General features: G+C 35.5%; 1 protein-coding gene across 1 annotated transcript in view; it reads left to right on the top strand.

The window, feature by feature from the left end:
* The window catches only part of TMPRSS15 (transmembrane serine protease 15), a 59,998-nt gene that overhangs the window by 17,621 nt on the left and 22,081 nt on the right, over positions 1 to 20,296 (top strand). Inside the window, 8 exon segments of the mRNA XM_075084515.1 lie at positions 4,683 to 4,791; positions 7,525 to 7,634; positions 8,690 to 8,827; positions 10,085 to 10,234; positions 12,582 to 12,684; positions 13,161 to 13,311; positions 14,405 to 14,546; positions 19,344 to 19,433. Of these exon segments, the coding sequence (XP_074940616.1) occupies positions 4,683 to 4,791; positions 7,525 to 7,634; positions 8,690 to 8,827; positions 10,085 to 10,234; positions 12,582 to 12,684; positions 13,161 to 13,311; positions 14,405 to 14,546; positions 19,344 to 19,433 (993 nt within the window).

Consider the following 20,296-nt stretch of genomic DNA (forward strand, 5'->3'; position numbering starts at 1 on the left):
AAAACAAACAAGCAAGCGAAAGACCTTTTTTTTTTTTAAAGAATATGCAAGCCTGATTCTGAAGGCTGGTGACATGCTGATCCCTTCTGCCAGAAGCGTGACTTTCTTCAGAAAAAAGAAGGTGAATTACAGAACTGCTCATTACCTGCATTTTTCTGAGTACAGCCAACTCAGAAGGGAGACTTAGCTGAAGTTTTTGAGGAAAATATCCATCAAAATACTTCAGTAGAATATCCACTGAAACGCATCCAAATGTCTATTTAGTATAAGAGCTGCCCCTAGCTAGGTCATAACAATGATGGGCTCTGAGCAGGTCCCTCTACAGCTGGGGAAATCAGAAGGTCCTAAAGTAGCCTCAGCTAGACTTTTGTTCCACTGCAAGAGTCAAGGTAGCACAACCCCAAAGAGTTATTTAGTCTTTCCTTTCTACTATCATAGTGTTGTTTTCAGACATAGATTTTGTTTGGGGTTTTTGTTTATTTTATTTTATTTTATTTTATTTTAGATATAGCTAAATTAAAAAGTGCAGACCCTTATAGTTAAAAAGTAGTGTTATACATATCAACAAAATGAATGCTTTTTTAGTTACTGTGAATGATTAGGTCTGAGTTTACAAGTTTCACTCACATTTTATTAAAGACATTACAGTTAGACCTGTTACATGGAACAAAATTTAATTGAGGTTCATACATTGGTAGATACAGACAGAAAAAAGCTCACCCACTTGCAATCAAAGCTATGTAAACCTGACTCGGTTGTGCCCTGGAGGCTACACAGTAGTTTAAGTTCTGAATTGTGCTTGAGTAGAGTTTTTCAGCTGAGGCACAACTTCTCATGCAGATGGATTTTGGCTCTGATGTGCATGTCTCCCTGAATCTCTACCAAATATAAGATGTGAATGTCCTGCTCCTCTGTAACAGAGGATATTATTTCTTAATCAGCATTTTGACAGTCACTAAAGAATATGCACAACTGAGCTGAAAATTTCAGGAATGTGCATGCAAGTAAAAAATAGACAGAATGTCCACTTCAAGGATCTGGATGATTTGCCACTGGTCATCTTCACTGATGCCTGGTATTTCCAAGCAATTCGTCCAGTTACCATTAGTTTAGCAGTTTCAGCTCATAACCTTACAGAAATACAATTCTGGCTGGAGGACAAATTGTTGCTCCGTGACTCTCATGTTACATTTTCAGTCTCAAAATTATCCACCCAAAACCTCAGAGCTTTTCTAAATTTATATATTTAGGTTTCTTAGCAGACTTTTCAAAAACAGTGGACAAAGTGGCAATAAGCCATAGGCGCATTTACGATACCTGCCAGTTTTTCCAGCTCTTTGATTTTTCACTTATGTCCCACCCCTAGAGTAACTTTATACAGTCATATAAAAGTCAAAATTGTCTAGATTTTCAGAAGCACTTCAGAGTTTCACAATGAGATTTACAGCCAATTCATAATTCATGCTACAAGTGTTCTTGCACACAATGGTGTTGCTGCCCTTTAAACAACTAGGTTTGTTTTTCTTTCTTGATCATTGTTCCCTCTAGTGCTCCTGTTTTTAGAACCTGTTAGTGGTTTTAAAATACAGGAGACAAGGGTGAATTTTAATAGTCTCTTTCTGCATTAGACAGAGTTCAGTAAAACCTCAGATTCTCAGCAGAGGTTCGGACAATTGAACACCTTCATTATTTTTGTTTTATTGATTAAAATTATCTTGAAAGATTTCTTTCTGGCTCTGCAATGCAGTGCAGTAACAAAAGGCATTGCAAAAGTGCAGTTAGCAATTTCAGTGAAAGGGTCTCTAGAGAAACATGCAAGTCTGAACAGCATCAATTAATAATGGCTTGCATTGCTGAAAAGCAGCAATGTAGCACAAAAGTGTAAGGAAAGCAAGACTGGAGGCTGATCCCAGGAGGCGTTTATCTCTGCAGACTCTCTTTGCAGTTATATGCCTAGGCTAACATTTTGTGATTACCTATATCACAGCATCACTACAGTGCTGAGAGCAATTAATCATATATAAGCCAGGAAGTAATGTACTGCCCTTGGCAGAGAAAGGTCCTGTCAAGTGAAACATGTGGTCTTGAACTGACCAGACTGGGGAGCTTATTCCTACAGTTCAAGGATACAGGATTAAGCCCTCCTATTGTGCCCTGTGTGCAACAGAAGTAAATAGACATGACAGCAGGATGCATGTTGGGGAAGCAGTGAAACTTGTTCCTACAAAAGATGTCTCCTGTCTCATTGGGAGAAAAACTGAGGCTTTTCTGAGGGCTCCAGGAGGAGGCAGAAATGGAATGACTTCTGTGACCCTGACCACCTTTGACCATAGCTGCCTCCTTCCTGCAATGAGGAAGCACTGGGAGGTTCTTCAGGGCAATAGGACCAATCCCAGCTGTCTTCCTGCTCATTCCTGAGGTACTAAGCACTGGATGTTACTAAGCTGTGGATGAGCAGCCTAAGGCCTTTTGCCTGAATCTTTCTGTCCTGTTTCAAGTTACTCACTGTCCCTTAGGAGAGAAGAAGAAACAAATAAAAGGAAACAAGAACAGAAATTAATTGTTGACAAGAGCAAACTTTTGTCACTAATTTTATTAGAACAGTATGCTGTATCTCTTTTTGTTACTGCCAGTGCTATAAACTCCTTTTTAGAATAGAATGTGTCTAGCTAACAAGTTGTTAACAGTACTGCTTTTTTGCACACTTCATTAATAACAAGCTGAGCACTCTCCTTCTTCTCACACTGATTTTATTATTCTCAGTGGGAAATGGTTGCAAATATTAGCCTACTGGTAGAGATAGGAAACACATGAATTAAAATGGATGGAAAAAGTACTTCTGTACCGATATCCAGCTCTAAAGCTGTAGCCTATTCTGAAAAGAAGGCCATATAGAATAGTAGCTCTCTTTTTCATGGACCCTTTTTCTCTATGTATCTAAAATCTTACGTGTTCTGTTTTCCTCTCAAAGGCCATGAATATTGTGTTTGGTTCTGGGCCCCTCACTAGAAGAGGGACATTGAGATGCTGGAGCATGTCCAGAGAAGGGCAACGAAGTTGGTGAAGGGTCTGGAGAGCAGGTCTTATGAGGCACAGCTGAGGGAGATGGGGTTGTTTATTCTGGAGAAGAGGAGACTGAGAGGAGACCTTATCTCTCTCTACAACTACCTGAAAGGAGGTTGTAGTGAGGTGGGTGTTGGTCTCTTCTCCCAGGTCACTAGTGATAGAAGGAGAGGAAACGACTTCAAGCTTCATCAGGGGAGGTTTGGAATGGATATTAGGAAAAAGTTCTTTACTGAAAGAGTGGTCAGGCATTGGAACAGGCTGCCCAGAGAGGTGGTGGAGTCACCATCCCTGGGGTGTTCAAAAATGTATAGATGTGGCACTTCAGGACATGGTTTAGGAGGCATGGTGGTGTTGGGTTGATGTTTGGACTTGATGATCCTAGAGGATACATAGATACTATCTATGTTAACAGTGCATGCCTGAGCTGGACTGAAACAAAGCTTGATTTTTATGTTGTGTTTGCTACAGTGGTAGTCAGAAAGAATTTTACACTTATAAAATGAACAGACAAGGAGCCCCAATTTATCATTCTGTATATATTTTCCCAGAGGAGGGCTACGCTCAATAAAATTTCCATTTAATTTTCAATATGATTGATTATTCATAATTTGGATAGCCATTATACGTATGATTTCATTTCTGATGGTAATGAAAAGCTCTATGTAATTTCTGATTATCTGCCTCAAATTGATGAACTTGTCCTTACCTCTCCAGATAATCATGTATGATACTGATTTTATCCTTAGTTGAAAGCTCTATGATGCTTTCTGAAAAACTGGAAAGAAAGCATCATCAGACAGATTACTAACATAATGTTCAAGTAATGTAGCAAAAGCTTCAACAGTGCTTCAGTGTCTGCTGAAATAAGATAACTCTACATGAATTAGCGTTTCCAGTCTTGCTGAGGCTTAAAAAACAATTTTTTTTCAAATAACTGATCTTTAAACTGAAGAACATGCGTAGAATGGAATAGCAGCACCAAGGAAACAAAACTCATAAAAGCTTTTTGAAAAAATATATGATGATGGATGACATGTACCTCAGATGAATGAATTTGATAGCTGGCAGGAAACTCGGGATATCCCCTTATCTCTTTGAGTACTTAGGAACTAGGAAGCTTATAAAAGTAGAGACAGCAATACTCCACCATATCCCTTCTTGCTCTTATTCACATGATATCAAATTGTTTCTGGTAGTACAAACACAGTTTCCTGATTTAAAACAGCTGTAGATAAGAACTGGTAAGACAAGATCCTGTTTCCTTACAAATGTATAAAATAGAATGAAAGAAATATAATTGGATTAATTGAATCCAACTGTTGGGTTTTAATTATTTGGATTGATCTGGACTAGTTTGAATTAGTTGGATTGTTTATAATTTAAAAGTGAATTATCTGTACTGCTTTTCTTCTTATATAGTACTTGGGATTAAATAGTCATAGTAATTACAAGCAGGAGTAAGTTGGTGGTGTGTTTTATGTTGTCTTTTCATTGTTGCTTCCAAAGCATTTCCAAGGTAATGCATGTAAACCAATATTTAAGGTTGCCCTCATTTTTGCTCTCATTCTGTTTTTCAAATGACATTTTGACAAATGTTCTTCATTATTTCTTTACAGCTGCAGTTTGTGATGGAAAATTTATGTTGACTGGTTCCTCTGGGTTTTTTCACTCTATGAATTATCCAAAACCGTATAATGCAAACATCATTTGCCAATGGATTATACTGTAAGCCATTTTCCAATAATTTCCTACCTAACATGTTTTTGATTATGAGGTGATATTGTTTTCTGCACATCCATCTTATGCCATTTGTTTGTATTCCCAAGTACCCCAGCACGGAAAATATGTGATAGCATTTTCTCCTTTGTATTTATGTAACTTTTCTTTAAAAACATGCATGCCCCAAACCCATAACTATATCAATAATTTTCCCACTTATAAAAATCCTTAGGTATGATTTTGAGAAATCTTGCATATTGTATGCATGCACAGGAACATATTTCTAAGCTCAAAATAAATCACTTTACTCAAAATAATTTCAAGATATATGTTTCAAAGTATTAAAATAAATACTAGTCTTTAGGTAATGGTTTTATATGATATAACTGCTACTAACAGATGGAGTTTTCAATAATTCCTTTGTCATTTATGGGTACACATTTCATCTGGGAGTTAACAGCACCTGTGCTCCTAAGTCATTTAGGTATATGTTTTAAAAGCGCATGAGTATCATTTGACATAATAGGACCTTTTAAGCCCTAGGCACAAGAAGTGAAATTTGTTTAATCAAGGATACATACCTACAGGGAGGGACAGCTATTTGACTTTGACACTTTACATCCACTTCATAGGCCAGGGAGAAAAAAAGATAGCCATAGTATGTGGTATATCTCATCCTAAAGAAAACCTCTAAAGTTAGATGATTGCAGGTTGGAAGCTCTTAAAAATCCTTCCAATGACTACCGATTCAGAAGCTACTGCTTTGAAAGGCAGCAATTCTTACTATGGACTTCTAACAATGACCATTCTTTGATTCTAAGAAGGATTAATTTGGTAGAAGAATTTCAAAGGAGACTAAATAAATGTCTTTAAAATTGGATAAGATTTGGACTTCTCATTCCCAAGACTCCTTTGAAAGTGCTGGCCTTTGAGTTTGTTCAGGAGTTTAGTTTTCACCTTAACACTTCAGGAAAAAGTCATTGTTTCCCTTCTGTTCAGTCCATTTGTTCCTTCTCGTCTTCAGCAATATTATTCACCAATAATTAATGGCTACACCTGGTTTTAAAATATATGTATGTCACAGGAAAAGCACAAGATTGTGTCATCCAGAATATAAGCCTCACTTGTTCCTCAGTTCAAGGTGTCACAGAATTTGAGCACTATAAATAACCATGTCTCCACTGCACTACTTCTCAGCTGTTAATTTTGCTTCAAATGCTGATATAGCTGCAAGAAGCATTGTATTAGGTAGATATCTATACCAGGTATGTAGTTATCAAAATCCTAACTTCGGAAAGAATCATGAGTAATTGCAAATAATATAGTACAGGTGCTACAGATCTGTGTAATTACAGATTGATCAATGACAAAAATCTGGTTTTATTTTCCAGTTATCTGCTTTAAAAAAACACAGCAGGACTGACAGTAAAGGCCTGCAAAATTCAACGTGTTACTCAAATTTTGTCTCCCTTTCAAACAAAATTTTTTCTATGAGGGAACCTTTTGGGTTTTCCAGTAACCAATGACAGACATTCTGTTCTATTATTTTTATTATCCCTATAAAAATGTGTTAAAAGTCACCCTACAATACATCTTCGGTTTGATTTCTTTTCTGCCTTTCTTTGTCTAGAAAGATTTCCCCATTACCTTTAGGAAAAGCTTTTACGTTTTCACCCCATTTAACTCCTCCCCAAATGAAGATGTAATTTTCTCTCCTTTTAAAAGTAAGAGCAGTATGCTCGGTCTTTCCCTGAAAGATTAGCTCCCTGAAAGATTACCTCTCAACTATACGTTTTACTCTTTTCAAATCAAGGATAATTTTTCCTATGGAGCAATATATAACAAAAAATCCCAAAATAAAAGCAAATATCCAAATATTTACTTCACAGTTCTCTACTAATCAGTACTGATAAGCAACAGCAGGTTGCTGTTGAAAAGCTGTTTTCATCGGGTCTCTCAATTCCAGAAAACTAAAAGTAGTGATATAGGAAGCTAAGCTGATTGTGAGACTAATTTTACAATTTGGACTGCCATATATGTTTAGTGGAAAGGCAATGGGAGAACTATTTAAATGCAGATTACTGAAAGAACATAACTGCAACAAAATAAAAATCAGCTTTTTCTACACTTTAGTTAAAGTAACTGTTGTTATTAAACTTATTGGGTTATGGTTAGGTTTGATAACATATTCCCAAACAGGTGGTGTGAGATCCTCAAATCTTCTTGCAAATCATTTTTTTGTCATGAGACATTATTTTGTACTTTAGGAGACAGATTTTGATATCTTGTTGTTCATATTGATACCATGATACCATTACTCTGACTTTAGGAATTCTGCCTGAGCAGTGACATGTTATCTATTAATACCATGTATTAAAAATTAATTGTAAAATACTGAGATGCAAAAAGGAAAAAAAATAAAACCAAACACAAAAAAATGTTCAGCTGAGTATCATATTCTAGAGTTTAGAAGATTAAGTTCCTACAATATACTTAACTCCAGTGAGTAAAGAAGCACCTGTACTGTTACAAAAGGTTTATGCCCTATTCCTTTTTTTAATTTTACAAACTGGAAGTTAGCCAAATATGTCATCTCAATTAATCATCTTGACTAATGTCATTTCACATTATTTCTGAACTTAACATCATTCAAGCACGCAATGAATTTACTACAGTCAAAAAAAGATTACTAGAATATGACTTTCGGTTTTGAGGTTTATTTTTCTCTTGTTCTCTTAGAGTGCCTAAGGGGTTATCCATTAAACTGAACTTCACTTCTTTTGATACACAACAATATGCAGACAATTTAAATATTTTTGAAGGTATAGGCCAAAACAAGATTATAAGAGGTAAGATTATTTTTCAGCTAAACTACTTTTCTATTAATAAAATATAAGTGGTAAAATAAGCGTTTTGAAGTGAAATAAAATTGCATGCTTATGTATAAGTGGAAGAATGCATCTGTGTAAAGCTACCCTGTTAGACAATTGATCTCGATATGCATAACTACCCTTACAAAGTGACCAGATAAATACTTCCCTAACGTATTAAGATATATCTACCTTTTTTTAAGGTCTTATTTGAACAATCTTGGTAACTTGACCAGAGCCATGGTCTTCTGGGGTCCAGGTTTCATTGCAAATATGTTGTCAGAAGATCCTGTAACATCACACACAGTAACATAAAATGAAAGCATCTAAACTGAAACTGTTGGGAGAAGTACTATGGTACTCCCTGAAATTCATTACAAGCCTGGCATTGTTTTCTTCAGACCTAGAAATATTGATGATACCTTTTCTCTATCTCTATTTTCTATTCTGGAAAACTGGGGGTTTGCCCAGGGAGCAAAAGGGAGCCTAGATAAGATTATCTAGCACCCTGTCCAGTCGCTTCCCAGAACATTGCAATTGTTCTTGTGCTATATGCCTTCATGCATACATCACAAAATGAAATTCCTATGTAATTTCACAGTTTCCTTACCCTTTGAATATCTGTAAGTGTATGTGCTAAATATTAAACTGTAAGACTAAGTATATATAACAAAAATATGTAATCAATACTGAATCTAGAGTTGCGGAGTGCATATCTGTAAATTTTGAGAACATTTACACCATAATAAGCATGGATGTGAAGATTATAGTGTTGAATATGTGTAATATAAAAGATGTTTCTCCACTAGCTGATATCCATATTGATGGATATGAGAGATGGGATATGCAGAATACTTATACGGCAGCCAAACAGCTAAATGCCTTCAGGGTTTTGAAGCTATTGTAGGCAGAATCACAGTGCAAGAGGGAAAGCATCCTTTAAGACTCAAAAAGCCAATTCACTGCATTTTTGTGACAGCACTGGGGATTTTAATGTTTTCTCTCTGACTGCATTACTCTTCATTTGTTCTCAGCTTCTCTGTCAGGGACTAATCCTGAGACAATTTACATTTTTTCTCATGAGGCTACAGCACAGTTTATATCCGATTATTCTGAAAATTACAATGGATTTAATGCAACATACACTACATTTAATGCAAATGAACTAGACAGTAAGTATTACTAGTAGTAAGTAAGTGTTCTTTTTGTGTGTGTGTTATCCTGAAAATTTGGTGAAAGTGTATTTTCAGTTTGACAAAATGGACATGAAAAGGGAAGCAGTATTTTCTGGCCTCAGTTTTTTGACTAGATCCACTTTGAGAAATTTCATACTATTTTAAGGATCAAAACACTGATCTAAATAAGACTGTCCATGGGTTTACAGGCGGTATCTAACAGTAGGGTAATGCCTTACAAAGTTAATCTGTTTAAATAAGAATAAAACTCTGGCCATCCCTCCATCAGATTCCTCTCAGCCAGGTTGTTCACTATAGAATACTGTTGATTCATTGACACTAACCATTATTCTCTAATCACCTGACAGTACCTGCTCGCCAGACTTTATAACTCATTGCCACAAGTGGTAGTCCCTAATGTTAAATCTAACATTCAGGAAAATACCCGCTTCAGTAAATAGGTGTTGGGAAAAGTCCAGATGCAGTAAATCTACAGTGACAACAAAATGCAGCAATATGACTCATGCTTTGGTGTTGTTTAATAGTCAGAAAAAAAATTTAGATGCAGATTGGACAAGTGAAGGCTTCTTCAGCTGCTAAACTTTGAGCAGGATGCGAATGGGGGATGTGACTGGGAAGGGATACATTGCAGGAAGCATCCAGAACGTTAGCAAACTCTTGTCATGTGGAAGCCCTTGCTAGGGGCTGGGCTGCACTTCAAGGCACCATGAAAAGGCACTGACCAAAATATTATGGGAAGAAAAGTGATGAGGATGTTGCAGTAAATGTACATGAGCTAAGAAGGAGCAAAGAGGAAGGACAAGGAAAGGGGCATCCTTGGTGCATGGAGCACAGCACTTTTCTTCTGAGCGTTCAGCTCTGGAGGTGAGCGCTTTTGGCTGGAGCAATCCAGGCCTTGTCAAAGAAAAGAGGAAAAGGCAGTGTTAGCTATGCAATAGGTCCTCTCTCATTCCCCCATCACATTACTGGTGAAGGATCAAAAAAGAAGATTGATAAATGAGTACAAGAGCAGGTAAGGCCACCTTCAGCGATAGTGTTTTGTTAACAAGTACAAACAACCCATTTATTTGAGCAATTATGTTGCATTGCATGGAAGAGGAAATTGAGTCACAGGGGGCTCCAGTTTTCAAACATATTTAAAAATGTACACTGTTTGTCACTGATTCTTATGTAATTCTGAGAAAATACTTAATGTCTCTGACATTTTTATTTACTAGAGGTTCTTATTCACAGATTATGAGAAAGTCAATTGCACTTTTGAAGATGGCTTTTGTTACTGGATACAAGATTTAGATGATGATTCGGACTGGGAGAGAGTTCGGGGCCCTACCTTTCCGTTTATGAGTGGTCCTGATTTTGATCATACATTTGGCAACATATCAGGTAAAATCAAATACAAGTTGCTTGCAGATTAAAGGAAAAGCTTCATTTAGCTTATGTTCTACCACTGCACAATGGATTCTTCATGGTGGTATTATTGGGATGTAATTTTATTCTGCCATAAAAATGAGTCAGGGCTACTGGACAAAACATTTTATCCTGCTGATTGCCATCGTGTGGAAATATACCAAAATTAAAAGAAGAAATAAAGGAATATAGAAAGTGATTAAACTGTGAGGTACTAAAGAGTTTCAATGCTATTAATATGTCAAAATGCCTTATCTGAGAAAGGAATTTCTATTACACAGCAGTGTTATAAGTCAAATAACTATATGTTTACCTTAAGGAAAAAAAGTATAGTTACATTTTAGGGAAATCACTTCTATTTCACCCCTATCTACTGGTGACATCCTCATGGTTGTCACAGAATACTTTTGATTTAACATTAAGTTGCCCTGCAGGGTACATAGGGCACCTGCATCCCCAGTTAGAATCACACACCAAACACACTAATTTTCAACACGTGCAAAACACACAAACACTCCAGCAACTGCTATAGCAAAACAACTTAATTGGAAGAGTGAACATATCAAATGTGGGGTTTCATTCAAAAGGCTATACTGATAGGAATGCAATTTTGAATGTGTATAATGAATACTTATGCCAGAATTAAACTCCAAAAGTTTTTTTCTGCCTCAACAGGAAAACCAATCTCTTTCTCCGCTGATTTGTCAGTCCAGCTAAAACTAATTAACATAATTCGGTAATGCAATGCTTTTATATGTATTCTATGCAAGACTTATACAGAACTTATTCAGCGACAAATAACTGAAAAAATTGCAAGTTATGCTGGAAGAAGTTACTCCCAAGAAAAGAAAAATATTGTTCAGCACATTATTGGCGACAAATTATTCACATCTCTCTGTGTAAATGCAGATTTTCTAAATAATCTTCAGAAAAATGTTTTATCTTCCCACTTGACTCCTAGAATACAAATCAGATGAAAAACTATAAAATTTGTTTATTTAAACCCTTGACAATGATTTCTAGCTCTCTTGAAAATGCTAATTTAATTTAGTTGCTCTCTCTTTTACTGTGCTGGATCTAAGCTGACATATGTAATGTTGCTATATGTAATGTTGCTATTATATTGAATATTCAAATTTCCATGAGCTGCATTTGAAGTAAAAATGTGAGCTGCATCATTAATATCTAGCTATTACATTCATTCAGTGAGTGTGTTTTTCTTTTGCTAATTTTGAAAAGCAAAGGACTCAAAACATACTCCACAAGTGATTCTGAATGCTCAAAGAGTTGGTGAAACAAAGACAGAGAACTGTCACTTCAACTATACGAAGACCTTTTCTGAAAAAGAATGTTACGCTCAATTTCGTAAAGCTAGACACCATGTATATTTTAATGCATGCTTTCTAAGTCAACACAGGAAATGAAAGGCCTGATTCAGATTTCAGACTAATTTTCAGGTACTTTAACCTCCCACATGAAAAAGCTAGCTTATCTAGAAGTATAAATAACAAAATATAGTATATATAATTTAAATTATGTACTTATATTTATTTTTAGATTCTATGAATATAATATTTGCATATGTATGTATTAGATAAATAGTATATAGAAAGAATAAAATCTAAAATTATAGCCATTATTTCAATAAAACAAGAGTTTTATTTTAGGACCTTTAACTCTGTCTAATTTTGCTTTACTTGTGACAAATCACAATGCTTCTGTAGCCTGGCCTCACATTATATTTCCATATGGCAGCAAGAAGTCCAAATTCCCAGCTGCAAGGAATTAACTCAGAAAAAGCTAAAAACCCAATTTACCCAAACGATGTATTTTTCTTGTTTATAATGCTTCACCTTGCTATAAAATATTCATGTAGTCATTCTCTCACGCCGCTCAAGACATAAACCATATTTCCCATTATTATGTGGATAAAAATTATAAAAATGCCAGGAAATTATTCTGCAAATTCAGAAGCAATATCAAACAGGAAGACATTTTTATAAACTAAGTAGAAATTGCTCAAGTGAATCGTTGCCTCCACTAAATAAAAGGCAGATCTCCCACTGACTTTAAGAGGAGTATTTTACCATTTCATGTCTAGTTCTGAGGAGTGTCCAACAAGCTTAAAAGCTCATTTTAATATGTCGTTGACTGGTGAATATAACTGGGGATAATTATTCACATTTATTGTGTCAAGAGTCATCTAAGTCATGCAACACTACCAGTGCTTGATATTAGTGATACTAGTTTTAATATAAAAACTCTCATTTAAAGAAAAAATCAGTAATTCTATACAGACCAAAATGTGCTCATTATCTTGCAGGATTTTATATTTCAACACCCATCGGACTTGGATTTGGAGAAGAGAGAGTCCGGATTCTGAGTTTGCCTTTGGTCTCTTCAGATTCGTCTTGTCTAAGCTTTTGGTATTCTTACATAATTCCTAAGCATATACTTTGTTTAAGAATAAACAAAATAGCTTCCTTTCATATATAATTATCCAAGTCAGTGTGCCAGCAATACAAGCTTGCTTCTGTCTGGATTTCCATGATCAGTCTTAACTCCAGGCCTGAAATTTTAACTCCTTTATAGGTTTGATTCTTGCAGTTAGCTTTAATATATTTTCTTTTTCACCCTGCATCCAATATTCATTTCTATATAGGAATGGTATTAAGAATCCCTGAAACTATTTTTGTCGTGAAGCTTAACTAAGCCTCTGCAGATAATATAGCAAAGTACAAAGTAAAATTTCTAGGTACAATCTAAACATAAGATTTATTTTATTTTCATGCTTACTGCAAATTAGTCCTAATTCCATAAAACCATTTCTAAAATAAAAAGCTTGACATTTTTTCATGAAATTTCACTTTTTTCTAATACCAAAATTGCTTTCCCCTTCTAGGTATTTCATGTATGGTACTAACGTTTACCGTTTAAGAGTTAGCACAAGTAATGAGCATGGTTTGGAAAAGATAATTTTCCAGAAAGAAGGAAATTATGGAAGCAACTGGAATTATGGACAAGTAACTTTAAACGAAAGATCTGATTTTAAGGTTAGTTAAACTGCAAGTTCAGTAAAAAAAAATTTTATCTAAACTGATATCAGAGCTTTCTGTCAAATGAACCCAATAATTCACAGCTCCATGTCTAGTACTATTTACTAATGCATACCATCAAATAAATGTTAGCGTGCAGAAGACTGGAGTCCCCATTTGAATTGTCTTTTCAGCCACCCCACCCCCACCCCCTGCTTTCCTACGCTGGAATTTAAAGTACTATTATTGTAGAAAACAGAAAACCGTAACATTGTCATGGAATAATCAATGCTATCATGAAAGAGAGCTTTCCTCAAAACAAGGATGTTCAAAGCCTATCAAATCTTAGGTGGAGTTTAAAATCTCGACAGTGAGTGTGGTACGAAGCACTTAGCCATGAGAAGATTTAAATTAAGTAACTTCAGATTCGGAAGCATTATTTTCACTGATTAATTACAGAATAATTCACTGAAAGTGTTTTTCAGTCGGAAATGTATTTGGCGCCACGTGGTTAACAACTGACCTAAACAAAAGGAGGTGATTTATGCTAGACAATTCCTTCAGCAACTCTCTATTGAAAATAATTTATTTTTATACTTATTTAGGATGGCTTGTCCTGCTATAGTAGCTTTGATTGGTGCAAAAACACTGCTAGAAAGATGCTTTTACCATCTGAGGAAGTAAATGCATCTGTGGCCTGGATGCCTCAGATTTCAAGCAAATGTGTGTTTTTTGATCTCAGGAAGAGTGCTGTACCTAGCTGTATTTCACCAGCACGAATTCCTTGGTAGCAGATGGGTGATACAGAATTTGTGTTTCAAAAATTACATGTATTCATATATAAAAAGTAAAGTTATTGAATAGTTTTAAATCACATTCATCATTTATATGAAGTTTTTGCATTCCTTAGAATGAGCCACAAGGTTTGCATACTGTTTTGTTTTGTGAGGAATCTTGCCTCATCCCTGATGCCCTCCTCTGAGTGTATCACCAGTTTAGATTACAGTGGAAATAAGAGCATTCAAGAAAGAAGACAGAATGGTTCAGCACAGGAAGTTGAAAAGATTTTCATTAAATGATAACATTCTAATTTTAATTTCATGAACTTCAGGTCATTTTTGATGCCTTTAAAAAGCATGGTCCCAGTGATATTGCCTTGGATGACATTGGCCTGACAAAGGGGAAGTGTAATGAAAGTATTTATGTAGAGCCAACTGTGATTCCAACTCTTACTACTGTCCCTTCAGTTCCTAGTAAGTAAACACAATTACAGTTGATTGCCATTTCCCATTACTGTATTTGTGTATAAATGATTCAGAATTTTCAGCCTTCAGTTTTATAAAAACCTCTCCTCAGCATTATAAAATTATCTTCAGGATAACATACTAGGCTTCAGGTTCCCTGACCATGACTCCATTGATACTAACAGAACTGTTAGATTCACAGCATAAGCTATGAGTACAGTATCTTCCAAAACTTGAAAAGTGGAGGATAATTATAGAATTCAGAATTTGTCTCTAAAAGCTTTAATTAATAAAGCTTCCAGGAAGCCACTGAAGGGGAAGGAAGAAGAAAGAGAAGGAAGATTATAACCTCTATATTTGAAATTATAAACAATGTAGTAGGGGAATAAGAGAATGAGCAAAGTCACATAATAATATCACTAGAGGTCTCAACAGTAAAAATTCACCAGGCTCTGAGAACACATGCATACTGAAAGCACCCATATTTAGAGGAATGAATCTATAATAGTGCCAGAATGTTTTAAGAATGGAGCATGATTTATGTGAGGGTCTAATACCCAAAACTGAGGAATTATCTGGAAAAATGAATGAGTTCTTTCCAATATGCATTTGGCCATATTGTTATTCCTACTATATCTGATTATATTAAAAAGGAAATAGAAAGCAATGTCTACTTTGAAAGAAATTTAAATAGCGAAGCAGAAAGGAAAGACGGACAGTTAGCAGTTCTGGTTTCGGAGGACATGAGTGGACAAAAAAACCCAATCAAAGGACTCTTTCCACTTCCTGACCTAATGAGAGGTTTCAATATTTGCATAAATTATGGAATGTGTCAAAACCTAAGCCTGACTTCTTCAATTTTGCTTCTGCTAGCTCTACTCCCTGTGGTAAGGCAGGACTGATGAATAGGTGTTTGCTCTAGTAATAACAGATGGGGATTTTTTCCTGCTTGATTAGCCTCATCTCATTTCATCTCACTGTCTTCTTGGCACCTCTTCTGAATCCCAGGTTTAGTGGGAAACTGAAGGAGGGTTGGTTTTGTTTGCACATTTTTGCCACCTTCTCCTAGTCAAGTAGAAGTTAATGAAACATGAACCATCTCTACCTATAGTGCCCAGACAGGTTGTACAGATTGATCCAGATCCATCATATTGCAGAGCCTTTTAGAGGAAAGCACAGAGATTTAAGCTTCCACAAAACATTCCAGTTTCACAGAGCTAGTTAGAAGAATCTTGCTGAGAAAAAATATGAAAAGAACCCCAAAACCTGTAGCCATCATTATAAAACAGGAAAATGTATATAAAACAATGAAGAAAGATTGTGTATTATGTTTACCAGGTCCATGCACATTCAAAGCAAAAACTGGTGCAAATATGAATAGAACTTGTGGAAAAATTCCTTAAAGTGTCTGATAGGGCTTTGTAATTTACTGTGAAAGAGGCATGAACTTTTTGGAAAAAAAGAGTTTTCTACAAAAGACCTATTCACACATGGCTTCAAATCATTAAAAAAAAAAAAACCAAAACAAAACCAGTGAGTATGTTCCAGTAGTGCCTCTTTTTAGATTTACTGTCACTTACAAAGCACAGCTAGTTGCTCTCTTGGCAGCACATAGTAAATAAAAGCAGTCTAAAATTAAAATAATAGAAAAGGATTGTTTGCACAGTATTCATGTTGAAGCACTGTGTACTAACATTGCCATTCTATCAAATATATCACCTCTAAATCTACAGCATCAGGACATGGAAGAAAACAAGACCTTCTAAATATAAGAGCAAAATACATTTCTAGAGCCCCGTCCTGAGACACAGGGAGGTAAAGTTCAAGATTTCCCTGTCAGCAAAATTAAACTTTAATAACACTAGTAATTTCAGTCATAATTTACCAAAGTGAGTTTTGGAATCTGATTGCAGTTTTCATTAAAGTAATCCTGTGGAGAGGTGCTGATGTCTGCCACCTCCAGCCATCTTTCAAATGCTGTAGCTAAACACACCTCACAAGTTAGCATCAGTCTAATGATTAGTGGTAGAATGACCCTGTGGTGAATAGTAGCTGAGTGCTGCTGTCAAAACACCAAAGAAATGTAATTCAAACTATAGATCTCTACCTAAAATATGCTGATAAAGTTTTGATATGCAAAACAAGGAAGCTATCATGTGACGTAACTCCTTACAAAACAGGTTAGAGAGGATCCATACTGTCCTTCAATATGATACAAAAGCACAGTCTAAGCTGTCACTGGGGAGACAGTTTGTTTGCATAACTTTGTTGAGGCTTGCTACGTATACACTATCTGTAACCTGCTAAAAAAAGTGAATGTTATCAATCATCTTCAAAGAAGTATGAAATTACTTTGATGGATGTGGTGCAAGCTTACTAACACTAATGGTTTCACTACAAAGATCATCCCTATAAACAAGAGATGAAAGAAATTGAGCAGAGCCAATTTCTTTTGCTAGACTTAGAGCTTCAGTGAGAGGCACTGGCATCGTTCACAGTGCCACAAAAGCTCACTGAAAAGTCAAAAAAAAAAAAAAAATTGGTGGTGGGATAGGGAAGCTGGATTTGCTTTTGTCTTTTGCACAGAACTGTCAGCCTACACTTTCATCTAAAACAAAGATTGCTTTCATCTTCATTTTCCTATATAAACTGTCTTTTAACACAAACAACAGTGTGGAAATTACAGTGTAGATTCCACACTCGAGATGTGTATGTCAATACAAATTAAAGTTTTGGCCAAAGCACAGAGGAAGTATTTTATGAATAGGTCATATAAAATTTTCTAGACTGTTGAGAAAATCATCTATTATGATCAATGAAAGGACCAAGATTATTGGTGCTGATTGCTATTTGGTTCTCTAACGAGTAGCAGCTGTACAAATAACTCCATATAAATTTGTGTTTAAAGATCACTGGAAATTTAAAAAATAATTTTTCCAGACATGAGTAAAATCAATTACTTCTATTGTTTTTCCATGTAAGAGAAAGAAGATCATTACAGACCTGCCTTACATGTAGTCAATGCCAGATCAGATTTAATCATAAGTTGCCCTGTTCTGCTATTAAGAAAGTTGGTTTTGCTCTGCTATATCATCAGATGATACCGGATAAGAATAATATATTCTTCATGCAGCTTTACCATAGTTGTGTGTCTGTTTGTACATGCCGTAATGTTCCATAACAAAAGGCAAAGTAATCTTTATTTGTTGTTAATGGTATTTGCAGAAACTAGTCCTCATTGTGAACCACACGGCTGAAACATAATACACTTGTTAGTCAGTGTGTGCTTGTTTACAGTTCCTTTTTCTTTCAGAAAATTTGACTTTTCTTGCCAGGAGTGATTTGGTGAAACAGAAAGTTCTATAAGATGGCTGCCATGAGAAAGTTCAAATCTTACTTGTATTTAGTCGAGCTTCCCCCCAGTGGGATTCAGTGGGCAAACTCAGTAGGACTTGTACCGTATACAGTTCCCAACCAAGTGGCTCAGAGTATGCAATACTGACAGACATAATGAAAAGCAAAATTTGAGCCATAAGGGAGGGGAGGGGGAGTGTTAAAGTTTAGCTGAAGTCTGAAAGTTAAAAAAATAAATTTTAATTGAAAGAATAAAACAAGAACAAAGCAAAATAAAAAAGGTAGATTTCTTCTGCCTCAACTTCTATTTCCTGAAGCAGGTGGAGGAGAGCTGTTTATTTTTGAATAAAGTAATTGCGAACAACAGAAGTGGGAAAACACAAAAGTCCATTCTGATGGTACAACTGAAATGAAAATCAACAATATTTGTAAATATTTGTAAAGTTTTGGAATATGAAGCTGACATACTTTGGATGTAAACCACCATCTAAACTATATATTGAAAGAGAATATTGAATATAGAAAGTACAGTTATCTATGTCTATGTGTGTGAGTGTGTGTATCTGTGTACATATACATATCTACAATACTTGCTTTTAAATAAATTTTATTCATTTTTATATATAAGTGCATACACATGTTTATGATAAAGACCTTTCCTATTGGAGCAGTTGTTTCAGGGAAAAAGCAAATGGCTACTTTTACCATTTACAAGGTTTAATTGTAAAAGTTTTTAGGGTCCTGATGAAATAAAAATAACAGTATAAGGATTTTTTGCTATAAAGTTTATTTGCTAGATGACAAAATAGGCTTTATACTTGAGTATCTCTGCTAATGCTGCAAGAAGATCAATCCAATAATAAGCAAGACATACAAGACAAGTACATAAATAGGTTATATTAGGGGGCCTTTCCTCTCTTTGACATTTTCTAGCTTTTACATTAATGTACTAGTAAATTATACAGTTGACTGTATCACATGCTTTTATTCACATTTTCTGTCACGTGCATGGCTTGCAGACCAATAATCACCAAATGAAGAACAATTTGTGTCCTTCCCCAAACTACATGGGGAAGGCTTCTCACAGCACCATCAGGAATACAGTTGTGCACCTGGGCACTAGCACTGCACAAAGAGCAATATATGAACTATAGCTGTAGATAACACTATGGCATTGATTGTATATGTCAGTGGGTCTGACTTAGACACTGTAACTAATAAGGACAGTGAATTTCTTACACACATTTTTCCCTCAACTACTTACTGAAATGTTGGCTTATCACAACTTGTTCAAGCTTTACACCAATGGCACCGTAACCGAACTCTTACAATGATGAAGTTTGCTTAAATATCTTCTTCATAAAATTACTTTTTCCAAATTGTCTTTCTTACAATGGATTACAAAAGTAAGACAATAGGTTAATTATGTTTTTGAAATGTTTTCTTTTTCAGCTGACTGTGGAGGGCCAGTTGAACTCTGGGAACCCAACAGCACATTCAGCTCTGAAAACTTTCCAAACAGTTACCCTAATCAAGCTTTTTGTAAGTCATTCTCCTCCAAGTCTTCAGGGAAAGTTTAGCCCTACGAAAGTAGAGATACTAAATCTGCTTTCCCAAGTCAGGTGCTGTCAAGAAAAAAAGACCTAAGCTATCTAGAGTGGGATCTTTTAACTGATGTCTATATGGCACTTAGCAGAAGCTAAGGAATCATGTGCCAGTTGATTAAGAAGCGATGAAGACAAGCATAACCCCTTGGAATGGGTTCAGAGAGGCCAATTCCATCATGCTTATTAGGTCAAATATCTTTATGTCAGTGCAACAACAGACAAGGTTCTGAAAGTCCCCATTTTACCATTACACCTCAATGTATTTGCCAGGTTAATAGCATTATCTCTTCTGTTAAATAGTTAACCTTTTCTAGGGGCAAAGAATGTGTGTATGCATTTTGCAAGGGATCCTCTCTTTATTGAATATTTCTTAACATACTAGTGAAAAGACATTGTTATTCTACTGATGTAACTTAAGCTACAGCTGGCAAAAGTGAAAATGTTTGAAGGTGGTCTACTATGTGCTGTTGATGGATGAGGCAAGGAAGAGATCTTTGTCATTACTTCTTTATGAAATTTTAATTATTTATTACTTCACCTTTAAATGGAGAATTGTGTTGGGATGTTAATCACAAGAGTTGTAATTTTGTATTTCTGTCCCACTTGAGATACAGCTCTCATTTCCAGGTATTGTTTTCACAAGTTCCCAAATGAGATTCCTACTAGTGAGAATATGCTTCTCATTCTATGAACGGACTAAAAAATGGTTGGGTTTTTTACTTTCTTTACAAGATTTCCACAGTATCCACACTTACATAGATTAAATATGATAAAGCATAGTCTAAACAGAAGCCTACT

This window comes from Phalacrocorax aristotelis, chromosome 1, assembly GCF_949628215.1.
Source record: "Phalacrocorax aristotelis chromosome 1, bGulAri2.1, whole genome shotgun sequence".
In the NCBI taxonomy this organism is placed as follows: Eukaryota; Metazoa; Chordata; class Aves; order Suliformes; family Phalacrocoracidae; genus Phalacrocorax; species Phalacrocorax aristotelis.